Below are 25,193 nucleotides of genomic sequence, written 5' to 3'. Positions count from 1 at the left end.
GACATAGGCCTCTTCCTCAGCAAGTGCTGGAGGTAACACTAATGTAGTAAGTGGGCTGAACTGTGTGCCTGTGACAAAGTAAAGGAGGTTAATTCATCCTGTCTTTGAGCTCTCCATACATTGAGGTCTGTGCTGTGCACCGTTTTCTTCTTTTCTCACTCAATTTCTACCACACATACAACCCGTAGTTTGGCATTATTCCAGTTAGCAGCAGCTTTCATAAAACATGCTACTCTTAATGCAGCAGTCATACTGAAACACTATATTCCTCACGGAGTACCCCCTAAAAAATCTATAGGACTGTTCAACATGTTTTTTCTTTACACCCTTGCAAAATTTTTGACACTTTCATGTTTTCTTTTTAATACTTTATCCATTTGAAGATAATGGCTTTCACTGTGGTTCATTAAAATCTAAGAGCCTTATGCCGCCTGCAGACGGGCGGGCCGAATGCGGCTGTGAGGATGCTCGCCGCGGGACTCGACCCGAGCGCCTGCAGAGAGCGGCGCATACTCACCCGCGCTCACGGCTCCAGCTGTTTGATGTGCCGGCTTGCGCAGACCGGAGCCGGCGTCCGGGCAGTAACGTTCTGAGCCCCGCACAGAAATAGAGCATTCCGCGGTTTGTTTGCCGCGCGAGGTTTTGCGCGGCCATCTGCATAGGATTGCGTTTGTTAATGCAATCTTATGCAGGCTTCCAGCGGTGGAAATCCCGCCGCAGAATTTCCGCCCGTCTGCATGCGGCCTTAGAAAGTGCTTTGTACTCTATATTTAATTTTTTTTTTCATCTCTTTCAAAATTTTTACTGAACATGGCATAATGTGCTGCTTTTTCAGACCTCTTTCCAAAGTTATTATTAATTTAATTTTTATTTCCCACAGACATGTCATTAGTGAGTCTTATCTAATTAGACCCAAGCATTAAATACATAAACAAACCAGTACCAACACATTGGATATTCTTGAGATTTAAAACTTTACCTACTGCTATTGAACTACCTTTTCAGTTACTTTATCTCTGGATTTTTCCTGTGTGTTTCTTCTGATTTGTCACCTAGTACATGTAGTGCGATCTCCTGGTTTTGACTCCAGGCTCATCTCCTAGTTCTATGCCTTTTCTAACTTGCTGCATCATTGTCTGCACTCCTGGCATTGAGTCCTGGTTTTATTCTTACTTTGCCTTTGCTTCTGCTTTAGGCTTCAGACGGTCGTATGGAAACACATCCGTAATACTGATTTGTATTACGGACGTGTTTCAGGTGACATTACAACCATTGATTAATACATAGATAATAGATGCTTAAATTTACATTAGCTCTGTATCACGGACTACAAAACCTGGAGCAAATACGAAGCTAAAGTATGCTCATTTGAAACTGGCCTTAGGCATTCCTACAGTGCAGTTGCTTCTAATTCATCCCTACTCTGTGGGTCATGACCTACAAATCTAAATGGGAAGGACCCTTTTAGGGTTTCCATGATACAAAACCAAAATTTCCTTGGACTCTTCACCTTAAGTTAACCAGCAGCAAACCAACTGTAGTCTAAGGATCGACTTCTCTGCCGAGAGTTAAAACGCTATGTCTAAGATTACTCAAAGTGCTAACTGCAAACTGAATGGATACTGAGTGATGTCTTTAGAAGTTTGGAAAATCTAAACTGATTCACAAAAAGAGTGATCCTTCATTCCTTTTCTTTGTTTTGTTCTTTTTAATGCAGAAGACACAATCACATTTTAACATTTGATTCACAGTCACATTGGTAAGTCACTGATGTGCAGCCTCTCTTACCTTGGCAACATACTCATGGAGATGGAAGAAAGCATCAATCTGCTGGTTTGACTTTTCCTTATTAATGAACAATACTTCAGGAAAGATGTGTGTAATCTGCAATAAAAATATTACATTAATAATAATAATAATAACATGGTGAATGAGAAGCAACAGAAAATGACCAACTATGACGGTCAAAATACAGTGACTCTGGCACAAGCCAGCAGTTGTGGTCCCAGTAGTAATAGGCATACTGGGTGCCGTGCCTGAAAACCTTGACCAGCACTTGAAACAACTCAATGGCAATAAAATTATCATCAGTCAATAACGAAAAGCCACACTGCTGAGCTCTGCACATTTTTTACACCAATACATAACGTCATCCTAGGTTCCTGGGTGGATTCCGCACATCTGACAAAGATAGGACATGCGAGTGCAAACTTGCATATGAGCTGCGAGGTGTGTGCAAAGATTGGACCTGTCCTATCTTTGCTGTGTGTATTCCATACACTCCTATGGGAGCTGTAAAGCATGCAGCCCGCACATAAGATCGTGTGAATGGGCTACTTCAAGTAGCTTGAATTAGCCCATTCACGCGATGCTTAGAGTAGTGTAGCTGCTAGCTATGCACGTGTCTACACTGGGGGTGGACAGCGTCCATGTGAAAGGGCTCCTATATAGTCAAACTACCAAGCTTTAATCTCGAACTTGGGTGTACTACCATTTTTGTATATATACTAGTGTAAATATATAAAATAGTAACATAGTTCAGCGATTAAATTAGAATTGCATAACCTTAAGGTAATAATGGAAAAGTGTGTCTTGTGATCTTAAGCTTCAAAACATAGTAGCTACGTAACACTAAAAATATAATGCTATATGTACATGTTCTTGATGGTAGCATAAATTGATTTGAGCCATATGGCTCAATCATTATCATGTACATCATAATCATTAAATTCTGTAGACTTTATGATCACGTGTAATTGATTAAAGGTTTGTTCTTTTACATAAAATTAGTGTGAAATAGCAATCAATCATATTACTGCAGAGGAAAATGCCAGATGATTACATGATTGATGCTGACAGACCCTGAGAAGGAGAAAATCAGACTGTGATCCTAATGAGGAAGCAGCTTGTGAAGGAAAGGAAAAATCTATGTAATATATGTTTATTCTTAATTACTTTATCTTAAAGTGGTAATAACATTGCAAAACAGGTTTTCCCACAAAGGAAATTAATTACCTATTCACAGATGATAAATGGCTGACCATTGGGAGCCTCACTGCATTGATTACTAAAATGAGGATTCCAAGTTAACCTTTCCTCCTCACTGCACAACCTTCATTAAAATGGAGTAGCAGTTGAGCATGTGCCCTACTCCTCTATTCAATGTCTATGGGGCTGACGGAAACAACTGAGCACTGTACTTGGCCGCTATGGTCCCATAGATTTTTAGTGAAACAGCAACATGCATGTTTGACCACTGCTTCATTTAAAGCTCTCCTCACAGTCCTCCTTCTGTGAAGTGGAACGGGAGTCCCATTTTAGTGAAAAGAAGACATTATTAACTGTTAGAATGTTAAACAATTATTGCAGAGGTATAAATTGATGCCCCTGGGCTCAAAGTGACAACTATTTACTACTCAACTGCCACATATCATTTGTAGTCCTGCTGTATGGCTGTGTTAACCCCTTCATGACGTTGCCCCTTTTTTTTCCCCATTTTCGTTTTTTTCCTCCCCCCTTTAAAAAAATTGTAACTCCTTTATTTATCCATCGACGTCGCTGTATGAGGGCTTGTTTTTTGCGGGATGAGTTGTAGTTTTCAATGGTGCTATTTAGAGTACCATATAATGTACTAAAAAACTTTCAAAAAAATTCTAAGTGCAGTAAAATGAAAAAAAAAACGACATTCCGCCATCTTTCAGTGTGTCTTGTTTCTACGGCGCACAAACTGCAACAAAAACGACATGATAATTTTATTCTATGGGTCAGTACGATTGCTACGATACCAAACTTGTATAGTTTTTTTTACTATACTACTCTAAATTTTTTTCAACTATTTTCTGCAGTCATCTTGTGCGCGCAATAACTTTTTATTTTTCCATCGACATAGTTGAGCGAGGGCTCATTTTTTGCGGGATGTCCTGTAGTTTCTATTAGTACCAAATCAAAATACATACGACTTTTTGATCGCTGTTTATTTCTTTTTTTCCGGTAGACAGGGTGACTGAAAAAGTGCACTTCCGGTGTTCTTTATTTATTTTTTTAGATGTCGTTCATCGTGTGGGTAAATAATTTGCTACTTTGATAGATCTGACTTTTACGGACACGGCCATACCAGATATGTATTTTTATTTTATTATTTACATTTTTTAATTATAGATATGGCAAAAGGGGGGTGATTTAAACTTTTATAACTTTTTTTTTTTTTACAACTAAAAAAACTTTATTCATCTTTTTTTTTTACTTTACATTCAAGTCCCCATGGGGGACTACAATATGCAATGCTTTGATCGCTCCTGCAGTACGATGTAATGCTACAGCATTACGTCATACTGCAATTTGACAGGCAGCCTATCAAGCCACCCCACGGGGATGGCTTGATAGGCAGTCTCTCAAGGCAGCCCTGGGGCCTTTCAGAAGGCCCCCAGCAGCCATGAGACCTGCATGGCTCCCCTGATCTCACTGCGGGGGGGGGGAGCATGTGGGACCCCCGAACAATGTTTGGGGGGATTTAAATGCCGCTGTCAGAACTGACAGCGGCATTTAAAGGGTTATTAGTGTTTAATAAACAGCTGACGCCTGCGCTGTATGAAGAGAGGTCACCCCGCAACCTTTCTTCATACATACACTGACGCTCCAGGACGTAAATGTTAAAGTCTGGAATTTTTGGGCCCCCTCAGGCCAATGTGTGACTTCAACCTCACTGCAATCTACAGTTATGTCCCTGATAAAAAGACAGCATACTACCTTAGCTAAAAGAGAGAAATGAAGCCACCTGTAATATTTACACATTTAGGCTAGTATTATTTGTAACCTATACTGAAATATATGTAAATGTATATGGTTGCAATTCTTAAGCTATAGTAAATATAAAGCAATAATGTTAGTATTCTTTACAGTTATGTTTGTCTTGTAAAAAACACATACCGAATCTTAATCTAACTGGAACTATACACAAATAAAAAATTAATTGGTATTTTGTAAGGTGATAACATTTTCACCATGTTCCCTAGGATGAACTATTTCTCTAGAGAGCAATTGGAAACCCACACTATAGAATTTATTATCAGTTTATGTAAAACTATTGTTATGAGTTATTCATTAAAATTGAGGTTAATTTTTCCTGTCTTTAATTATTCTGTTTTTCACTTAGATGTAATTCTTAAACTATATCATAATGTACATGTAGGTTACATTTCAAATATTTCCTATTTCAGGAAGTCTTCAGTCCAATGGTTTGTAATTCAGTTTAAAGACAACATTAAAGAGTCAAAACACATCATTATATTCCTGCATGCCTGAAACAATATAATAAAGGGAGATTCTAATACGACAGTGGAGAATAAGCAGGCTCAATTTTGTAAGCTGACAGCCAATAAATGTGAGTTAGTGATCCATAACAATATTTTTCATATTCTTTATATCAGTCTACACCAGAATTCCATAAGCAAATATCATTTCCAAGTATTTTAAATAGATATAATTATGCATGCAGTCCTAATTTTGTCCCATAATGCATCACTGCAGGGTATAGATCTCCATTTGCCTTATAAAATTAAAAGAAATAGAAATTTAATATTTGTTTGGTTTTATCAATTTTGAATTGGAGGTGTCTATGCATTTATCCCTAGTAATTGTGCATACTACTAAAGACGGTAATTACACTAAACTTATTGCAGTGGAAATTAGCAATGTTTTATAAACCTCCTATCGCCTGATTGTAAATAGATTATCTTAAATTATTTTTTTATTACTCATTCAAGTTTTCTGTGTTTAAAATGCCTTATCTGTATAAATAAGATTTTTATTTCATGTTTTATGTAAAGCTGCTCAGCATTATACAAATACAGTGCTCAGAATGTTTTTCATGTACGTCCACATTTTTCAATAGTATTTAGCATATTAACAAAACATTTGAAATTATATTTTTTCTACTTACTGACAGCTATTCCAGCTTATTCTAGTTCTTGAATTCACAACAACTTTTTGTTTGATCACTTATGCAACTATAAATTTCAGTACATTACATATTTCCCTACTGGCCTACCTCTAGAACTGGCCACAATACTAAAAACATGTTTGCTTTTTTTAACACTGGAATACTACCCTGGGTGAAAACTCACCTCAGCACATGTTCAACATTTTCAAAAATCATGTGTATTGAACACTTACACAACCCCAATTCCAAAAATTTGGAATGCTGTGTAAACTGTAAAGAAATGCAAAGAAAAAGAGAATGCAATAAGTTTGTTACACTAATAGGTTGGCTAGCATTCACTGGGAGAATCTGGGCTTGGACTAAAGGATTTCATAGCCACATGGTGAGGGAGTATTGATACCAGGATATCAGGTTCTTTCAAAAAGTTCCTCACAATCTGTAAGGATGGCCACCAGCTTCTCATTGACTATAATCCAGGATAACTTGATTGTGACGAGGTCAATGCTGACCATTGTTTTCTTCTAGGAAAGATAGCTAACACAGTGAGATCCATCTAAATATGAGTTTGGGTATATCGGGAATCCACCTGCCAAGGGGTGCCTTCCAAGGAGACTTATGTAGGTTTTAATTTGTGATGGCTGTCAGTTTCTCATTGAACATAATCTACGACAATTTAATTTTCACAAGATCAATGCTGACTGATGTTTTCCTCCAGGAGTGACCAATAGCTATGCAGGGAGATAGGAAACACAGTAAGATTCATCTAAATATGTGTTTTTGGTATATCAGGAATCCACTGTTACCATGAGGCCGGTCAGGGAACCCGGGTGGCAGTGGTGCGGTTCGCCTCAGCATTCTGGGATGGTGTTGCGCCCACATTCGGGTCGGTGAGCGGCAGTGCCGTGCTCCGGTGTGCAGGCGCGGCATGTGGTGCGCGTGCCTGCTATGAAAGGCACTCTATCTCTGTCAGATATAGTGGCTGGCTGGGAGCTCCGGTCAGCCAGCTTGATTGAACTCCACCCTAGGGACGGAGACTCCTGAATATAGTCTGGCAGCTGCTGATAGCAGTTGCCAGTTATTGGTTCCGTTCCCTCTGTGCTTGACTTTGCTCCTGCTCCAGTGGAAGTTACCTTGTCTCAATCCAGCTCTGCCTGTGTTCTGTGGTTTTCCTGTCGTGTTGGTTTATTCCATCTGCCTAGCCTGTCAGTAATAAAAAGTTGTCATCTGCATAGGTACGGCGGTTCCTTCCTGTCTTGTCACTAGGCAGCGTAGGGTCAGTGTTGGCGGCCTGGACCTGTCCACCTTTGGGGCTACCTCCAGGAAGGGACATTGGCGTGGGTGAGGGTCAGGGAGTCCCACGCCATGCGTACCTGTGCACACTACTGGTACTGTAACATAATAACTGGCCCACAAAATATTTTCCTGCGGTTTCTTGTTTGGGAATTCACAGTGTGAATGGAGTCCTACAATACAATTACTGGTCAGATTCGTGACCTGGCCGGGATGGTTCAGGACCTGTCAGGGCATCTCAGCCATTATGAACAGCAGTTGTTTGTGCCCGCTGATCCAGTACCTGAACCTAAATGCCCAATACCCGAGGTGTTCGTGGGGGACCAGAAAAAATTCTTTGTCTGCCGGGAGGCTTGTAAGTTATTTTTTCACTTGCGGCCTCGTTTCTCTGGGTCCGAGCCCCAACGGGTGGGGATTGTTATGTCTTTGCTCAGAGAAAGGGCCTCAGTCATGGGCCTATTCTTTACCAGCTGATTCCATTTGTCTGCAGTCGGTAGACTCTTTTTTCATTGAGCTCGGGAATATTTTTGAGGAACCCGAACGTGCAAGATGTGTTCTCTAAAAAACTTTCTGAGGTATTACCCCAACACCGCGAATGGGATTGTAGGATTGATTTTGTCCCGGAGAGTCCCATACCTAAGAAGGCCATATTTAATCTCTCGGGTTGGGAGCATGAGGCTCTTAAATCCTATATTTCAGAGGCTTTTGCCAAGGAACATATCAGACCATCAAAGTGACCAGCTGGAGCAGGCCTATTTTTTTGTTTAAAAGAAAGATGGGTCTTTGCGGCCTTGTGTTGACTATCTGGCTTTAAACAAGATCATCATAAAGAGTCAGTGCTTGCTCCCTCTGATCCCTGATCTGTTGAGTCAGGTGGTCAGAGCACGCTGGTTCTCTAAGCTTGACCATCGGGGGGGGCTTGTAATCTCATACGTATTAAGTCTAGTGACGAGTGGAAGACCGCATTCAACACCCCGTTGGGGCACTTCGAGTGTCTGGTTATGTCCTTCAGGTTATGCAACGGCCCTGCGGTTTTTCAGGGGTTTATGAACGCGGTCTTCCACGATTATCTAGGGTTTTTTTGTGGTTGTCTATTTGGACGACATTTTGGTGTACTCGTCGGATTGGGACACGCATGTTAGACACCTCCATTAGTGTTAGAGCGGCTACGGGAGTATCAATTGTATGTTAAATTGGAGAAGTGCTCATTTGGGGTCAAATGTGTGTCATTCCGTGGGTATATCATTACTCCAACTGATGTGTGCATGAAATCAGTCAAGGTTGCAGCAATCACATAATGGGCTAAACCAGATAATTTGAAGGCTCTTCAGTGCTTTCTTGGGTTTGCCAACTTTTACAAAAAATGTATCAGAAATTTTTCAGTGATTGCACAACCGCTGACTGATCTCACTAAAAAAAGGAGCGAATGTGACGTCGTGGTCTCCGGAAGCTTCAGAGGCGTTTGAGCAACTTAAGAGGGCTTTTTCCACCACGCCGGTGCTTGCTCAGCCAGACCCTCAGAAACCCTTCTTCGTGGAGGTAGACGCGTCTGAGGTTGGGGTGGGTGCAATCCTCTCCCAGGTATTGGTGGGCCATTCAGGGTATAGTCCGTGTGCCTTCTTTTTCCGTGAATTCAGTGGCGCCAAGTGCAACTACGATCTTGGGAACAGGGAACTGTTGGCAATAAAATGGGCATTTGAGGAATGGCGTCATCTTCTGGAGGGGGGCTCGACACCAGGTGACAGTCTTCACCGATCGCAAGAATTTAGTGTATCTTAAGAATGCTAAGCATCTCAATGCGTGGCAAGCCAGGTTGGTGCTTTTCTTCTCGAGATTCAATTTTACAGTCATGTACCTGCCGGGAAATAAAAATGTGAAAGCTGATGCCCTCTCCCACAGTTTCGGGACTCCGGTGGTTAAGGACTCTTCTCCGGAAGGCATCCTCCCACCTGGTGTTGTGGAGGCAGCCCTGACACAGACAGAACCTTCCATCTCAGCTTCAGGAATATCAACAAGAATCTCCAGAGGGGGTTCCGGCAGGGAAGTTATTTGTACCGATGTACCTGCGGTTGTTGGTTCTGGAAAACGCTCATTCTTCCATTTTTGCAGAACATCTGGGGGTCCATGGGACTCTTGAGCTATGTTCCCGATTTTACTGGTGGCCCGGCATAGCACGGGAGGTCCGGGAATTTGTAAATCGGTGTTAAGCTTGTGCACATGGTAAGAGTCGCCATAAGAGTCCTGAGAGACCGTTAATGCCATTGTCAGTACCTGGTAGGCCATGGTCGCACGTGTCCATAGATTTTGTCACTGACCTGCCTCTGTCACAAGGTTGTTCCACCATTTTGGTAGTTGTTGACAGGTTTTGGAAAATTTCCCATTTTGTTGCTTTGGAAAAATTACTGTATGCCACTGAATTAGTGAAGATCTTTATTAGAGAGATCATAAGATCGCATGGAATACCGGTCAATATAGTTTCGGATCGGGGAGCCCAATTTTGGACGGCCTTCTGTAAAAACTTGGGAACCTCTCTGTCTTTCCCATCAGCGTTTTATCCGCAGACAAATGGGCAAACGGAACGTAAAAATCAAGACCTAGTACAATACTTGTGTCTTTTTGTGGGCGAGAGGGTCAGTCGGTGGGTAGAGTTTTTACTTTTGGCCGAATTTGCCTCAAATAATTGTATAAGTTCTGCGACAAGGGTGTCACCTTTCTTCTGTGTGTTCGGTCGGCATCCCCGGTTCCTGACTTCCATGCCAGTACCTACGGTTTGTCCCGTTGTTGATGTTGTTACTAGTGAGTTGCGGGAGGTCTGGAATAGTGTGCACAAGAATCTGGAGGAAGCAAGTGGTCATATGCAACTTCGTAGTTGTAAAAGGTCCACTGTGTCGGAGCCTTTGAGGTCGGTCATCAGGTTTATCTGTCCATGAAGAATTAAAAATTGAAGCTCCCCTCGGCAAAGCTTGCACCGTGTTCTATTGGTCCCTTTGCCATAACGCGAGTTATTAATCCTCCAGATTATAAATTGGATTTACCGGGTTCTGGGAGGGTGCAAAGGGTGTTTCATAAATCCATTTTGAGGTTGTTTATCCCTCCAGTTGTGCCTGCCTCCTGGCCTCCTCCACCCACCCTAGTGCAGGGTGAATTTGAGAATGAGGTTGAAGATATTTTGGATTCTTGGTTGGTGCGGGGGTCCCTGCAGTATTTGGTTGCTTGGAAGGGCTTTGATCCTGAGGAACATTCCTAGGTGCCCGTGTGGGGGGTCCATGCGCCCATTCTCGTTCGGCGCTTTCACCGTCTCAATCCTGATTAGCCAGCGTCTGGGTCCGGGTGCCCGGAGGTCCCCCGTCAAAGGGGGGCTAATGTTACCATGAGGCTGGTCAGGGAACCCTGGTAGCAGTGGCGTTGTTCACCACAGCATTGTGGGATGGTTTTGAGCCCACGTTCGGGTCGGCGAGCGACCGTGCTCCGGTGCGCGGGCATGGCATGTGGTGCGCGCAGCAGTGCACACGTGTGCCTGCTATGAGAGGCGCGCGCACTCTATCTCTGTCAGTTATAGTGGCTGGCTGGGAGCTCCAGTCGGCCAGCTTGATTTGTCTCCGCCCTAGGTGCGGAGACTCCTGAATATAGTCTGGCAGCTGCTGATAGCAGTTGCCAGTTATTGGTTCCATTCCCTGTGTGCTTGACTTTAGTAATGCTCCAGTGGAAGTTACCTTGTCTCAATCCAGCTCTGTCTGTGTTTCGTTGTTTTTCCTGTCGTGTTGGTTTATTCCATCTGCTTAGCCTGTCAGTACTAGTAAGTTGTCATCTGCATAGGTTCTTTCCTGTCCTGCCACTAGGCATCGTAGGGTCAGTGTTGGCGGCCTGGACCTGTCCACCTTTGGGGCTACCTCCAGGAAGGGTCATTGGCATGGGTGAGAGTCAGGGAGTCCCACGCCGCGCGTACCTGTGCACACTACTAGTACTATAACATCCACCTGTCAAGGAGTGCCTCCCAAGGAGACTTACACAGGTTTAAATTTGTGATGGTAAATAATAAAGAGTAAACTTTAATCTAGAAATGACAAAGTCTAGGGCAATTTCATCAGATATGCAAAAAGGTTCCTTTACTCCCACAGCCCTGAAAGCAAAGACCCCATACCCAAGGAAATATACAGGACACTTTTTAGGGAGTCAAATACCAGCACATTAAAGTTTGTAGCTTGCCTGCATGCTCAACATGTTAATTGAGAGCTTTGCGGTTGAAGTGGCTATGTTATGCCACTCTGAAATCAGCGATTCCTCTCCTAGTTCAATCTCCCATCTATACATGTAGAAAAGTTTGCCTGTAGGTGAAATGCAATTGGAGTAGAGCTTGGTGATGATCCCAGACCCACATGAGACTGTATTACAAATGCGTTCAAATATGGACATATCAGCTAAAGTGCGTGTATTTTCATTTAGGAAAAAAACATAATGCTTAATTTGCTGTAGGTGAAATACTTACTAGTCTGGGATAGAGTGAATGGACCAGAAATATTTAAATTGCGAAAAACCTAACCTGTCGACCACATTACCCATGCTAATGAGGTGCCGAGAAATCCACCACCCAAATCCAGTAGTATCCAGGCCCAGAGGAAACTCAGGATTACCAAAAAACTAGACATAGGGAGATGTTTGGATATCAAGTTATACCTCTTAGACAATCTGCCCACAGTATTAATGAAGAGGATAGAGTAGGGCACATAATTGCAGGTTGTTCCTAGACCCACACCAAAGAATTTGTTCAAGGGGGTGAGGGTGAACCGCAAGAGATTCAATATTTAGCCATGTGGGCCTATAGTATAGCTTAGGTAGTAAGGCATAAGTTTTATTTTGTACGTGCTTTAGAAATTTCCAACAAAAGATCAAGTGACAGATTGGCCTTTTGATGCTGTAATAGGGCTCGCTCAGAAGAGCATGCTTTACATGCTGCTACAGCAGCATGTAAACCATGCTTTTAGAAGCACTCACATGGACCCTTTTAGGAAGCACAGAATCTGCGCTTCTAAAAGAGAATGGACAGCGAGTCCTGACTCACCTGTCAGCTCTGTGGTGCGTGCTGTCCAGGGTGCTTAGAAAAATGGAGTTTAGAAAAATGGAGGCTAGATGCCCCAGGGGAAAATGAGCCTAGATGCGTCAGAATTGGATCTGTTGAGTGAGATGTCCAAAGCCAAGTTAGAGTCACCTTCCACTATCACCGGATCCTCGAACCACAGGAACCATATTAACAATAAGTTTTGCAAAAAGGTAAGTTGCCTACAGGGCATAGATGTTAACAGATGAAACTAGGGATCCATTTAATATACCTGAAATTACTGTGAACCTATACTCCGAGTACAAATGGATCTCCCTGAAAAACTCACATACCCACACCCCTCTTCCTCTTCTGTGCGGAAGCCAGAAAATATGCCAGGATGGAGGATGCGAAGCAATGCGTCTCCTGGAGGAATACTACATCAGCACAGAGTTTATAGTAATATTCAAAGGCTTTCCTTCTATTGATGGGAGAGTTAAAACCCTGAATGCAATGATTTTGAAATCTCATATAACCATATTTTATTCACAGAAGAACATTGAACATTGAAAGTGAGGTATTTTTTCATTTGATTAAAAAAATCAACTCACTTAGAAATTGATGACAGAAATACATTCATAAAACGTTGGGACAGGGGTAACAAAGGGCTGGAAAAGTAAGCAGAACCAATTGAAAAACACCTGGAGGGGCAATTTTCTAAGTCACATGACTATGGATAAAAAAAGCTTTTTAGAGAAGCAGACTCAGAAGCAAACATGGTCAGAGGTTCGCCAATGTTTAAAAAACTGCATCTAAAAATTGTGGAACAATTTCAGAAAAATGTTCCTCAACATAAAGGTGCACAGACGTTGAATGCACCACCATCTACAGTACATCATGTAATCAAAATATTCATAGAATCTGGAGAAATTCATGTGCACAAGGGACAAGGCCAACAGTCAATATTGGATGCTCGAGATCTATAGCCCCTCAAGTGTCACTGCATTAAAAAAAACATGATTCTGTAATGCAAATCACTGCATGGGCTCAACGAAAAAAGTTAGGTACTGTGTTAGCCAGTATTGAGCTTAAGTCTGAAGAAGAACCCTAAGTAGGTTCAAAAGCCTGCTATAATATCATGTATTAAAAGGTATCATATCTACCAGATTATTTGGTTTCTCTTACTGAGAACACTCACATTTTGCTTGGGCTCAGGTATACTGTTAAGAGATCATTGCCTGTGATCACAGTTCCCTATCACAATCCATAAATGTGAGTTCAAGCTGTATCATGCAAAGAAAAAGCCATGTATCCAGAAATGCCAATGTCTACTTTTGGCCAAAGCTTATTTAAAATGAACCAAGACTAAATAGAAACCTATTCTGTGGTCAGATTAATCTAAATTTGAAATTCTATTTGGAAACCACAGATGCCATATCCTGTGGACTCAACAGCAGAGGGACCATCCAGCTTGCTCTCAGCACACAGTTCAAAAACTCACATCTCTGATGGTATGGGGTTGCATCAGTGCTTGTGACATGGACAGCTTACACATCTTGAAAGGCACTATCAATGCTAAGCAGTATATAGAGGTTTTAGAACAACATATGTTCCCATCTAGACAATGTCTCTTTCAGGGAAGGTCTTGCATATTTCAGCAAACAATGCTAAACCACATACTGCATCCATCATAACAGCATAGCTTTACAGACGAAAAGTCCATGTACTGAGCTGGCCTGTCTGCATTCCAGACCTTTCACCAATCAAAAACATTTGGTGCATTATGAAATACAAAATCCAGCATAGATGACTCAGGACTGTTGAGCAGCTAGAATCCTACATCAGACAAGAATAGAACAACATTCCTTTCCCAAAACTCCAGTAATTGGTCTCCTGACTTCCAAGACGCTTTTCAGATTGTAGTAAAAGGCTTATGGGATGCTAAAACAATGGTAGACAACTTTTGTGAGATGTGTTGCTGCCATCAATTTGTAAATGAGTTAATTTTTTAAAATGAAATAGAAATATGTTTCCCTTTCATCTTCTGATGTGTGTTCTATGTTCTTTTATGAATAAATATGGTTTTATGAGATTTCAAAATCATTTTTTTACATTTATTTTCATTTTACACAGCGTCCCAACTATTTTGGAATTGGAGTTTTATGTGTGATGATATACTTGGCAATTGTTTCAAAACTAGTTTTGAAAAATAAACTGTAGTATTACCATATGTCTGGAAAGGTGTAGCATTGCAGGGTTAAATGCTAAGTGTACACCTAGTCTTAAGCTGTTAATAATCAATTCTGGTGATTTGGGTTGTGATTGGACAGTCTCCTCCATTACACATTAGATTCTGATCCACCCAAAATTAGCGACTTCAGCCAACTTTGACCAGTATGGCCAGTTTCTATTTCACATGTCATGATACGCTTGGACACTTTGGTTATAATTGCTTAATTTAATATAAAGCAATATCTGAAGGTGTCCATTGACAATCAGAAGGAATATCAGAAACACTACAAGTGTAGATGAAAAATGAATGCAGATGATTCAAGAGTTTCCTTCATTAAGATTTAAGTACGTAGGTCATCCAACAAGAAGGAAAATTCAGATAAAATGAGGAATAAAGGCAGCACAAACTAATATTGACAAAGTATATAAAAACTAAAAGAAAAATTCAAGCAGCAGTGTGTAAGACTGAGAAACAGTAATAGAAGCTCCTGATGGGAGGGTTTGTCTAGCCTGCTAATGCTGCTGTATATCAAATTTGAATCTAATATTGATATTAGTACCTAAACTAGAAGAATTAACATTTTTTAAGTTCCTCAGCTGTGTTAGCATTAACATAAAATCATCCTCCAGGAAGTTAAAATAGGAAATTATTGAAGATAACAGAGAGCTTTCATTTAACTGTACAAGCAACAGATCTTTTTATTTGAATTATACATTTCACTTTTAATTCAATTCTAATGTGATGTGCTTTTTATTTTAACAGTGTGAACACTTCCTGGATATGATAAAATTGCAGGTTAAACCTAATGCTCATTGTAAGAAATGTACCATTAGAAAAGCTACTCGGCTATGCTTTCAGACCAGTTTTTGAATTAGTGGGTTATTGAGGTCAAACTTCTCAATAGAAGCTGCCCTATGCATATTGTTTTACTCAGTCTACTGTCCTTTTAACTTTACTAAAGTCATTGCATCATAATGAACTTTACACAGTAATAAAATCTTTAGTTATGTAACGCCAAACTATCCTGATTTCCAATTCATGTACAGAAAAAAATAATTACCTAAATAATAATCCAAACAAGAGGATTTAGGGCCTGGCTTGCAAGAGCTTACATCGACACAAGTGGAAATCAGAGTAACACAAAAGGTAAAATGGCTTGATTTGTACTATGGTTTGGTCACTTTTTGTAGTACATTGGGGACTACAAATAAAGCTGCATCATAAAGTCACCACTATCGAAAGCCAACAAGCATTTTTCCTGGGTACTCAATGGGTATACCAACTAACTGCTTTGCTTTGGCTAGGGTATTAAGGCACAGGACAGTCAAGAAAACTAAATTTTACCCTAATGTGAAATAAAAAGTAGCTATGATTCTGTCTAATATGAAAACCAGAGAAAAATACCATTTTTATGTAGATTAGGATCTCCACTTTTTTGTGTGTTCATCCTAGAACATTGCCTCCAAAATCTGTACATGTGTAATAAATAAAATATGGCAAGAAAATAGATCTGCAGTTTTCCTTTCACAGTCACATTGACATTTGAGAAAACTCACATACATTAAATTTAAATAAGCTAAGCCGAGAACTGTTGCTTTCATGTCACATTTACAAAAGAAACCTCCCATTATTTTCCTTCAGATTTTTCTGCTTCATGTTAACAAAGTGATTTTTCTCAGAAATACAGCAATGAAACTCAAGAGATAATGGAGAACAATAAAAGGTGGACAAATTCCCTATAGAATGAAGGAAAAACCCGCAATCCGCTTATTACTTAAGATGCCTAATGCATTTTATTTATTTTTGAAACAAAATGTCTTTTGAGCTCAACAATGAAACTTTAAAGTAACCTTCAAAAAGTTATGCAGATTTCAAGAGAAATAAAAATCACTGTGCATGTGCTTTAAAGATGATACAATGTCAAACTGTCAAAATCCAAACTACCCAATATATATCACTTATGATACACCTTTTGTTAAAAAATAAATAAATAAACTTCATCATTTATGAGGATTAGCTTCATGGGCCATGTAATTATGCAATGCTATTCAAGATAAGCCCTAATATGGCAGGTAAAATTTACAGTTCTCTTCTATTGGTAACTTTCTTTTGAATATACACTAAACAAGTTTTTATAGTTTAGATGGTAAAACGTAATGTTCTGTAAGTGCGACTTAAACAATGGATATAAAAACACTAAGACTGGAAAATTTATCTCAGTGTGAAATATTATGATTTATTTTGACCAACGAAAAAATCTGCAAAGAGAAAAAAAAAGAATTTAGTTGAGAACCTTGTTGTAGTATGAGAAATTGTCTACTAGAAAACAATAAAAAATATCCTCAGACGAAGCCATGAAAACCTTATTTTTACCTTTAGCAAACTATTTACAAAGTATCACATGTATCTTTTTTTTTACATAGTAATTTATCAATATCTGTTTTCTAACTTAGGGCAATGCTGTCAATTCAGTGTTGCTAAATTGGTGTGTTTGGTATTTCAAAAACTGTTATGAAGTATGAAATACTTAAGTCTATCTAAGTTCAGTCAACGTAAATTTCTACTTAATACTGCATTACTAACTTATTCAGCTATAAGGTAATTAAATAAGGGTAAATAAATATAGGGAAAAAAGCAAAGAACTTTCTGTATTTATCATCTCTTGTCAGTCTTGGAGATGAAAAGATAGCAATTTTGCTTTACATAGCATAGTAACTCTATATGGGGCTTATACAAAGTCAACTAATGGTCAGATGGTCTAACAGGGTAGTTAGGCTACAAAATTCCCTGAGAGATCAGAACTTTCTATATCAAGGAATTATTAATTACTAAATGCTGTATCTTTAAGAGCTTACACAGGATAGACCCAGTGACAGGTCCTAGATGGGGATTAATCATAATAACTAATTATTAAGGGTGGCTTCACACAAGCGTTTTTTTGGGCATGCATACGTGCGCACCAAAACACGCTTCTACTAAAACCAATGCATTCCCTATGATGTGTGCACATGTCTCTGCTTTACAAGCGTGTGCCTGCAAAGATAGGACATGCGTGCACCATAGGGAATGCATGCATTGTCTTCAATGGAGCCGCGACTAATGTCGGCGGCTCCATTAAAGACAATAGTCTGCTGGCACCCCTGAATTGTTTTTCAGGGAAGAGCTTTAAATATAAGCTCTTCCCTAAAAAACAAGAATTTTAGTGTTAAGAAAAAGAAAAAACGTACCTGTCCGCTGTTGCAGTGTTCCTTCATCCCTGCGAGGAAAAAGAATTCCCTGCTGCACCTGCCACATCTGTGACAGATATAGCAAACAGAATAGCTATTAGCAAAAAACAAAATTTTTCTGCGCTCAATGAATAGTACGTTTCCACAAATGGTGGTTGTCAAGTACATATAGGAGTTACACTTACTGGGGAAGAGGGGGTATGGTGACCATGAGCCCCCTCCTTGAAGTGATGTCTCCTTTTTCTCCAAATAGATGTTTCCACACGTTAAAGATGAAGTAATAACACTTTTATTTCCAGGATTCGCTAAAAGACGGGCAACGCGTTTCTGTGCTCAAAGGCACCTTTCTCAAGCCATAGTTAAACAATGTAATCGTTACATATATATAGTATAAAAATCACTTACATTACAAGTTGCTGGTGTCTCCCGGTGGTGGCGGCCATATTGGGGGCGTGTTTCGATTTGCCAGCGTCATCACGCCGGTCACGTGATCAGCGTTGTGACGTTTCACCATTGCTGCCGTCTCCCGGTGGTGGCGGCCATATTGGGGGCGTGTTTCAATTTGCCAACGTCATCACGCCGGTCACATGATCAGCGTTTCGACGTTCCACCATAGGAGAGCATAGGGGTGTTTGACATATTGCTGGAGGCGTGTTTGGCGTATCAAACGTCATCACGGTCTCCTTGTCATCAGAAAATAACATTATCACTATCAGGTGCATATGGCATTTTGTTGGAGGCGTGTCTGATGCTTTGACAAGAAAAACTGAAAACACTATACAAGAAATAGGAGAACAACAACGAAAAAAGAAAATGGTAAAAGAAGAGAACAACACCCTCCAATCAAGATTTGTAACAAAATACAATATACAACATGGAGGAATTCGAAATACTTTGCAAAAACATTGGAGTATACTAAAAGATGACCCTTTTTTACAAAAAAACCTACCGAAAGACCAGTAGTAACGTTCAGAAGAAATAAAACAATAAAAGATAGGTGCCTTTGAGCACAGAAACGCGTTGCCCGTCTTTTAGCGAATCCTGGAAATAAAAGTGTTATTACTTCATCTTTAACGTGTGGAAACATCTATTTGGAGAAAAAGGAGACATCACTTCAAGGAGGGGGCTCATGGTCACCATACCTCCCTCCTCACCAGTAAGTGTAACTCCTATATGTACTTGACAACCACCATTTGTGGAAACGTACTATTCATTGAGCGCAGAAAAATTTGGTTTTTTGCTAATAGCTATTCTGTATCCTATCTCTTTGGGACCACTCTCTCATGAGAAACCCCAACTATTTCCGCAGCTTTCCCCCTTTGTTGGAGGATCAGAATTGTGTCGTTTTCCACTGAATGACGATCCTGAGGCGCTATCTGGTTATATTTTCTTGAGATATAGCAAAGGAATTCTAAATCCCCGTGGCAGATGTTTCCTTTATCCCCACGAGGAAAAGTAATTCCCTGCTGCACCTGCCACATCTGTGACAGATGCAGCAAAGGAATTCTTAATCCCCGCGGGGATGAAAAACACATCTGCTGCGAGGAAAAAGAATTCCCTGCTGCACCTGCCACAGCTGTGACAGCTGTGGCAGAGGATCACAATGTTCTCCCATTGCTTTCAATGGGACCAGCACTTCTGCAGTCCCATTGAATGCAATGGGCTGCTGCAAGCCCTGCTGGGATTTTCGGGGAAGGGCTTTAAATATAAGCCCTTCCCTGAAAATTATCCCTACAATGTGTTAAAAATAAAAAAAATTATACTCACCTTTCCTCAGCTGCCAGGGCTCAGTCATCTTCCTGCACTGCTCTGAAGCTCTTTCAACAGGCGGGGATTTAAAATCCCTGCCTCCTGAATGAGCTGTATCTGATTGGCTGAGCGCTCAGCCAATCACAGGCAGCTCTCAGCCATTCATTGAATGACAGCTGAGTGCTGCCTGTGATTGGTCACAGCACTCAGCCAATGACAGGCAGTGCTTGGCCATTCATTGAATTCTGTTCTGAGTATATATATATATTAGAGATGAGCGAACGTACTCGTCCGAGCTTGATGCTCGGGCGAATATTAGCGTGTTCGGGATGCTCGTTACTCTTAACGAGTACCACGCGATGTTCGGATTACTTACAGTTTCCTCTCTGAGACGTTAGCGCGCTTTTCTGGCCAATTGAAAGACAGGGAAGGCATTACAACTTCCCCCTGTGACGTTCAAGCCCTATACCACCCCCCTGCTGTGAGTGGCTGGGGAGATCAGATGTCACCCGAGTATAAAAGTCGGCCCCTCCCGCGGCTCGCCTCAGATGCCTTGTGAGTTAGCTGAGGGACAGTGATGCTGGTGCCGGAGCTGCTGTAGGGAGAGTGTTAGGAGTTAGTGTAGGCTTCAAGAACCCCAACGGTCCTTCTTAGGGCCACATCTATCCGTGTGGAGGCTGCTGTTAGCAGTGTTGCCCTTTTTTTTTTTTTCAAAATCGGCTGTGCAGAGCATTGCGCCCTGCAGTAATACTACAGGGACAGAAGTGGTGTTTAGGCAGGGAGAGTGTTAGGAGAGAGTGTAGGCTTCAAGAACCCCAACGGTCCTTCTTAGGGCCACATTTAACCGTGTGCAGTACTGTGCAGGCTGCTGTTAGCAGTGTTGCATTTTTTTTTTTAAATCGGCTGTGCAGAGCATTGCGCCCTGCAGTAATACTACAGGGACAGAATTGTGTAGGCAGGGCCAGAAGACATATATTATTGATTGAATATACGCAGTGGGCCTTTTCTTTACCAAAAAAAGGGAAACATTCTATTTGGCCTGCCTCTGACAGTCCTCAGCGTTCTGGGTGCGTGTGTGGTGGGTGCAGAACGTAAACAGAAATCATACGCAGCCAGCTACGTTTAACAGCAGGCTTGCGCCAATTTCTTTCCTGCCTGGGAAAAATCACCGCCCTGCTGTAGTTAATAACTCTGCAACCCTGCAGTTCTGTGACACATTTGCAGGGCCAGAAGACATATATTATTGATTGAATATACGCAGTGGGCCTTTTCTTTACCAAAAAAAGGGAAACATTCTATTTGGCCTGCCTCTGACAGTCCTCAGCGTTCTGGGTGCGTGTGTGGTGGGTGCAGAACGTAAACAAAAAACATACGCAGCCAGCTACGTTTAACAGCAGGCTTGCGCCAATTTCTTTCCTGCCTGGGAAAAATCACCGCTCTGCTGTAGTTAATAACTCTGCAACCCTGCAGTTCTGTGACACATTTGCAGGGCCAGAAGACATATATTATTGATTGAATATACGCAGTGGGCCTTTTCTTTACCAAAAAAAGGGAAACATTCTATTTGGCCTGCCTCTGACAGTCCTCAGCGTTCTGGGTGCGTGTGTGGTGGGTGCAGAACGTAAACAGAAATCATACGCAGCCAGCTACGTTTAGCAGCAGGCTTGCGCCAATTTCTTTCCTGCCTGGGAAATCAAATCACTGGTAATACACCATGCTGAGGGGTAGGGGTAGGCCTATAGGACGTGGACGCGGGCGAGGACGCGGAGGGCCAACTGAGGGTGTGGGCACAGGCCGAGCCAGTGCGGTGGCCAGGGATAGAGGCAGGGCCAGACCGAATAATCCACCAACTGTTTCCCAAAGCGCCCCCTCGCGCCATGCCACCCTGCACAGGTCAAGGTGCTCTACGGTGTGGCAGTTTTTCACAGAGACGCCTGACGACCGACGAACAGTGGTGTGCAACCTTTGTCGCGCCAAGATCAGCTGGGGAGGCACCACCAACAGCATGCGCAGGCATATGATGGCCAAGCACCCCACAAGGTGGGACGATGCCCGTTCACCGCCTCCGGTTTGCACCACTGCCTCTCCCCCTGTGCCCCAACCTGCCACTGAGATCCAACCCCCCTCTGAGGACACAGGCACTACCGTCTCCTGGCCTGCACCCACACCCTCACCTCCGCTGTCCTCGGCCCCATCCAGCAATGTCTCTCAGCGTAGCGTCCAGACGTCGCTAGCACCACAGTTTGAGCGCAAGCGCAAGTACGACGCCACGCACACGCACGCTCAAGCGTTAAACGTGCACATTGCAAAATTGATCAGCCTAGAGATGCTGCCGTATAGGCTTGTGGAAACGGAGGCTTTCAAAAGCATGATGGCGGCGGCGGCCCCGCGCTACTCGGTTCCCAGTCGCCACTACTTTTCCCGATGTGCCGTCCCAGGCCTGCACGACCACGTCTCCCGCAACATTGTACGCGCCCTCACCAACGCGGTTACTGCCAAGGTCCACTTAACAACAGACACGTGGACAAGCACAGGCGGGCAGGGCCACTATATCTCCCTGACGGCACATTGGGTGAATTTAGTGGAGGCTGGGACAGAGTCAGAGCCTGGGACCGCTCACGTCCTACCCACCCCCCGAATTGCGTGCCCCAGCTCGGTGGTGGTATCTGCGGGGGTGTATGCTTCCTCCACTAAACCACCCTCCTCCTCCTCCTACGCAACCTCTGTCTCGCAATCAAGATGTGTCAGCAGCAGCACGTCGCCAGCAGTCGGTGTCACGCGGCGTGGCAGCACAGCGGTGGGCAAGCGTCAGCAGGCCGTGCTGAAACTACTCAGCTTAGGAGATAAGAGGCACACGGCCCACGAACTGCTGCAGGGTCTGACAGAGCAGACCAACCGCTGGCTTGCGCCGCTGAGCCTCCAACCGGGCATGGTCGTGTGTGACAACGGCCGTAAGCTGGTGGCGGCTCTGCAGCTCGGCAGCCTCACGCACGTGCCATGCCTGGCCCATGTGTTTAATTTGGTGGTTCAGCGCTTTCTGAAAAGCTACCCCCACTTGTCATACCTGCTCAGAAAGGTGCGCCAGCTCTGCGCACATTTCCGCAAATCAAACACGCACGCTGCCACCCTGCGGACCCTGCAACATCGGTTTAATCTGCCAGTGCACCGACTGCTGTGCGACGTGCCCACACAGTGGAACTCTACGCTCCACATGTTGGCCAGACTCTATGAGCAGCGTAGAGCTATAGTGGAATACCAACTCCAACTTGCGCGGCGCAGTGGGAGTCAGCCTCCTCAATTATTTACAGAAGAGTGGGCCTGGTTGGCAGTCATCTGCCAGGTCCTTGGAAAGTTTGAGGAGTCTACCCAGATGGTGAGCGGCGATGCTGCAATCATTAGCGTCACCATTCCTCTGCTATGCATCTTGAGAAGTTCCCTGCAAAGCATAAAGGCAGACGCTTTGCGCTCGGAAACAGAGCCCGGGGAAGACAGTATGTCGCTGGATAGTCAGAGCACCCTCCTGTCTATATCTCAGCGCGTTGAGGTGGAGGAGGAGGAGCATGAGGAGGATGAGGAGGAGGGGGAAGAGACAGCTTGGCCCACTGCTGACGGTACCCATGCTGCTTGCCTGTCATCCTTTCAGCGTGTATGGCCTGAGGAGGAGGAGGAGGATCCTGAAAGTGATCTTCCTAGTGAAGACAGCCATGTGTTGCGTACAGGTACCCTGGCACACATGGCTGACTTCATGTTAGGATGCCTTTCTCGTGACCCTCGTGTTACACGCATTCTGGCCACTACGGATTACTGGGTGTACACACTGCTCGATCCACGGTATAAGGAGAGCCTTTGCACTCTCATTCCCGAAGAGGAAAGGGGTTCGAGAATGATGCTATACCACAGGGCGCTGGTGGACAAACTGATGGTAAACTTCCCATCCGACAGCGCTAGTGGCAGAAGGCGCAGTTCCAAGGGCCAGGTAGCAGGGGAGGCGCAGAGATCAGGCAGCATGTACAGCGCAGGCAGGGGAACATTCTCCAAGGCCTTTGCCAGCTTTATGGCTCCCCAGCAAGACTGTGTCACTGCTCCCCAGTCAAGGCTGAGTTGGCGGGAGCACTGTAAAAGGATGGTGAGGGAGTACGTGGCCGATTGCAGCACCGTCCTCGGTGACGCCTCTGCCCCCTACAACTACTGGGTGTCGAAGCTGGACACGTGGCCTGAACTCGCGCTGTATGCCCTGGAGGTGCTTGCTTGTCCTGCGGCTAGCGTCTTGTCAGAGAGTGTGTTTAGTGTGACTGGGGGAATCATCACGGATAAGCGTACCCGCCTGTCAACCGACAGTGCCGACAGGCTTACACTCATCAAGATGAACAAAGCCTGGATTTCCCCAGACTTCTCTTCTCCACCAGCGGACAGCAGCGATACCTAAGCAATACGTAGGCTGCACCCGCGGATGGAAGCATCGTTCTCTCTCACCATCCAAAACGGGGACATTTCTGCTTCATCAATCTGTGTATAATATTCCTCCTCCTCCTGCTCCTCCTCCTGAAACCTCACGTAATCACGCCGAACGGGCAATTTTTCTTAGGGCCACAAGGCTCAGTCATATAATTTTTCTAAACAATTTTTATACGTTTCAATGCTCTTAAAAGCGTTGAAACTTTAACTTGAACCAATTTTTCGTTCAACTGGGCTGCCTCCAGGCCTAGTTACCACTTAAGCCACATTAACCAAAGCGATTAATGGGTTTCACCTGCCCTCTTGGTTGGCCATGGCCAATTTTTTGGATGTACATTAGTACTGTTGATACAGCAATTTTTGTGGGCCCTCACCTACAGTGTAATCAAATGAATTTTTAGCCCACCTGGATTACAGCTGACGTTACATCCGCTGTGTTGGGCAATGCAATGGGATATATTTATGTACCGCCGGTGGCTTCCTGGCACCCACCCATGCTGTGGGTCCACAGAGAATTATAAATGCATCTGTTTCCACTTCTAAAGAACCCCAGTCAGACTGGGGCATGCAGTGTGGGCCGAAGCCCACCTGCATTAAGCACGACATTACTACCTCAGCTGTGTTGGGCAATGCAATGGGATATTTTTATGTACTGCCGGTGGGTTCCAGGGAGCCACCCATGCTGTGGGTCCACAGGGAATTATAAATGCATCTGTTTCCACTTCTAAAGAACCCCAGTCTGACTGGGGCATGCAGTGTGGGCCGAAGCCCACCTGCATTAAGCACGACATTACTACCTCAGCTGTGTTGGGCAATGCAATGGGATATTTTTATGTACCACCGGTGGCTTCCTGGCACCCACCCATGCTGTGGGTCCACAGAGAATTATAAATGCATCTGTTTCCACTTCTAAAGAACCCCAGTCTGACTGGGGCATGCAGTGTGGGCCGAAGCCCACCTGCATTAGGCACGACATTACTACCTCAGCTGTGTTGGGCAATGCAATGGGATATTTTTATGTACCGCCGGTGGGTTCCAGGGAGCCACCCATGCTGTCGGTCCACAGGGACTTCACAATAGTGAGTTGTACCTGCCTGTGTCTATGAATTAAAAACCGCGGTCTGACTGGGGCATGCAGACACCTTGACAGAATGAATAGTGTGTGGCACATAGGTTCCCCATTGCTATGCCCACGTGTGCAGCTCCTGATGGCGGTGGCACAGGATTATATTACTCATTGCTTCTGTACAGCATTGTGGGCTATCG

At 43.3% G+C, this 25,193-nt stretch overlaps 1 protein-coding gene across 1 annotated transcript in view; it reads right to left on the bottom strand.

Moving 5' to 3' along the window:
• Nucleotides 1-25,193, bottom strand: part of NAALADL2 (N-acetylated alpha-linked acidic dipeptidase like 2) — an 855,965-nt gene that overhangs the window by 145,802 nt on the left and 684,970 nt on the right. The window contains 1 exon segment of the mRNA XM_066601349.1: nt 1,789-1,884. Coding sequence (XP_066457446.1) covers nt 1,789-1,884 — 96 coding nt within the window.

This window comes from Eleutherodactylus coqui, chromosome 1 (assembly GCF_035609145.1).
Source record: "Eleutherodactylus coqui strain aEleCoq1 chromosome 1, aEleCoq1.hap1, whole genome shotgun sequence".
Taxonomy (NCBI): domain Eukaryota; kingdom Metazoa; phylum Chordata; class Amphibia; order Anura; family Eleutherodactylidae; genus Eleutherodactylus; species Eleutherodactylus coqui.
Note: the sequence above shows the minus strand (reverse complement) of the source record. Positions and strands in the feature narration are given on the sequence as shown.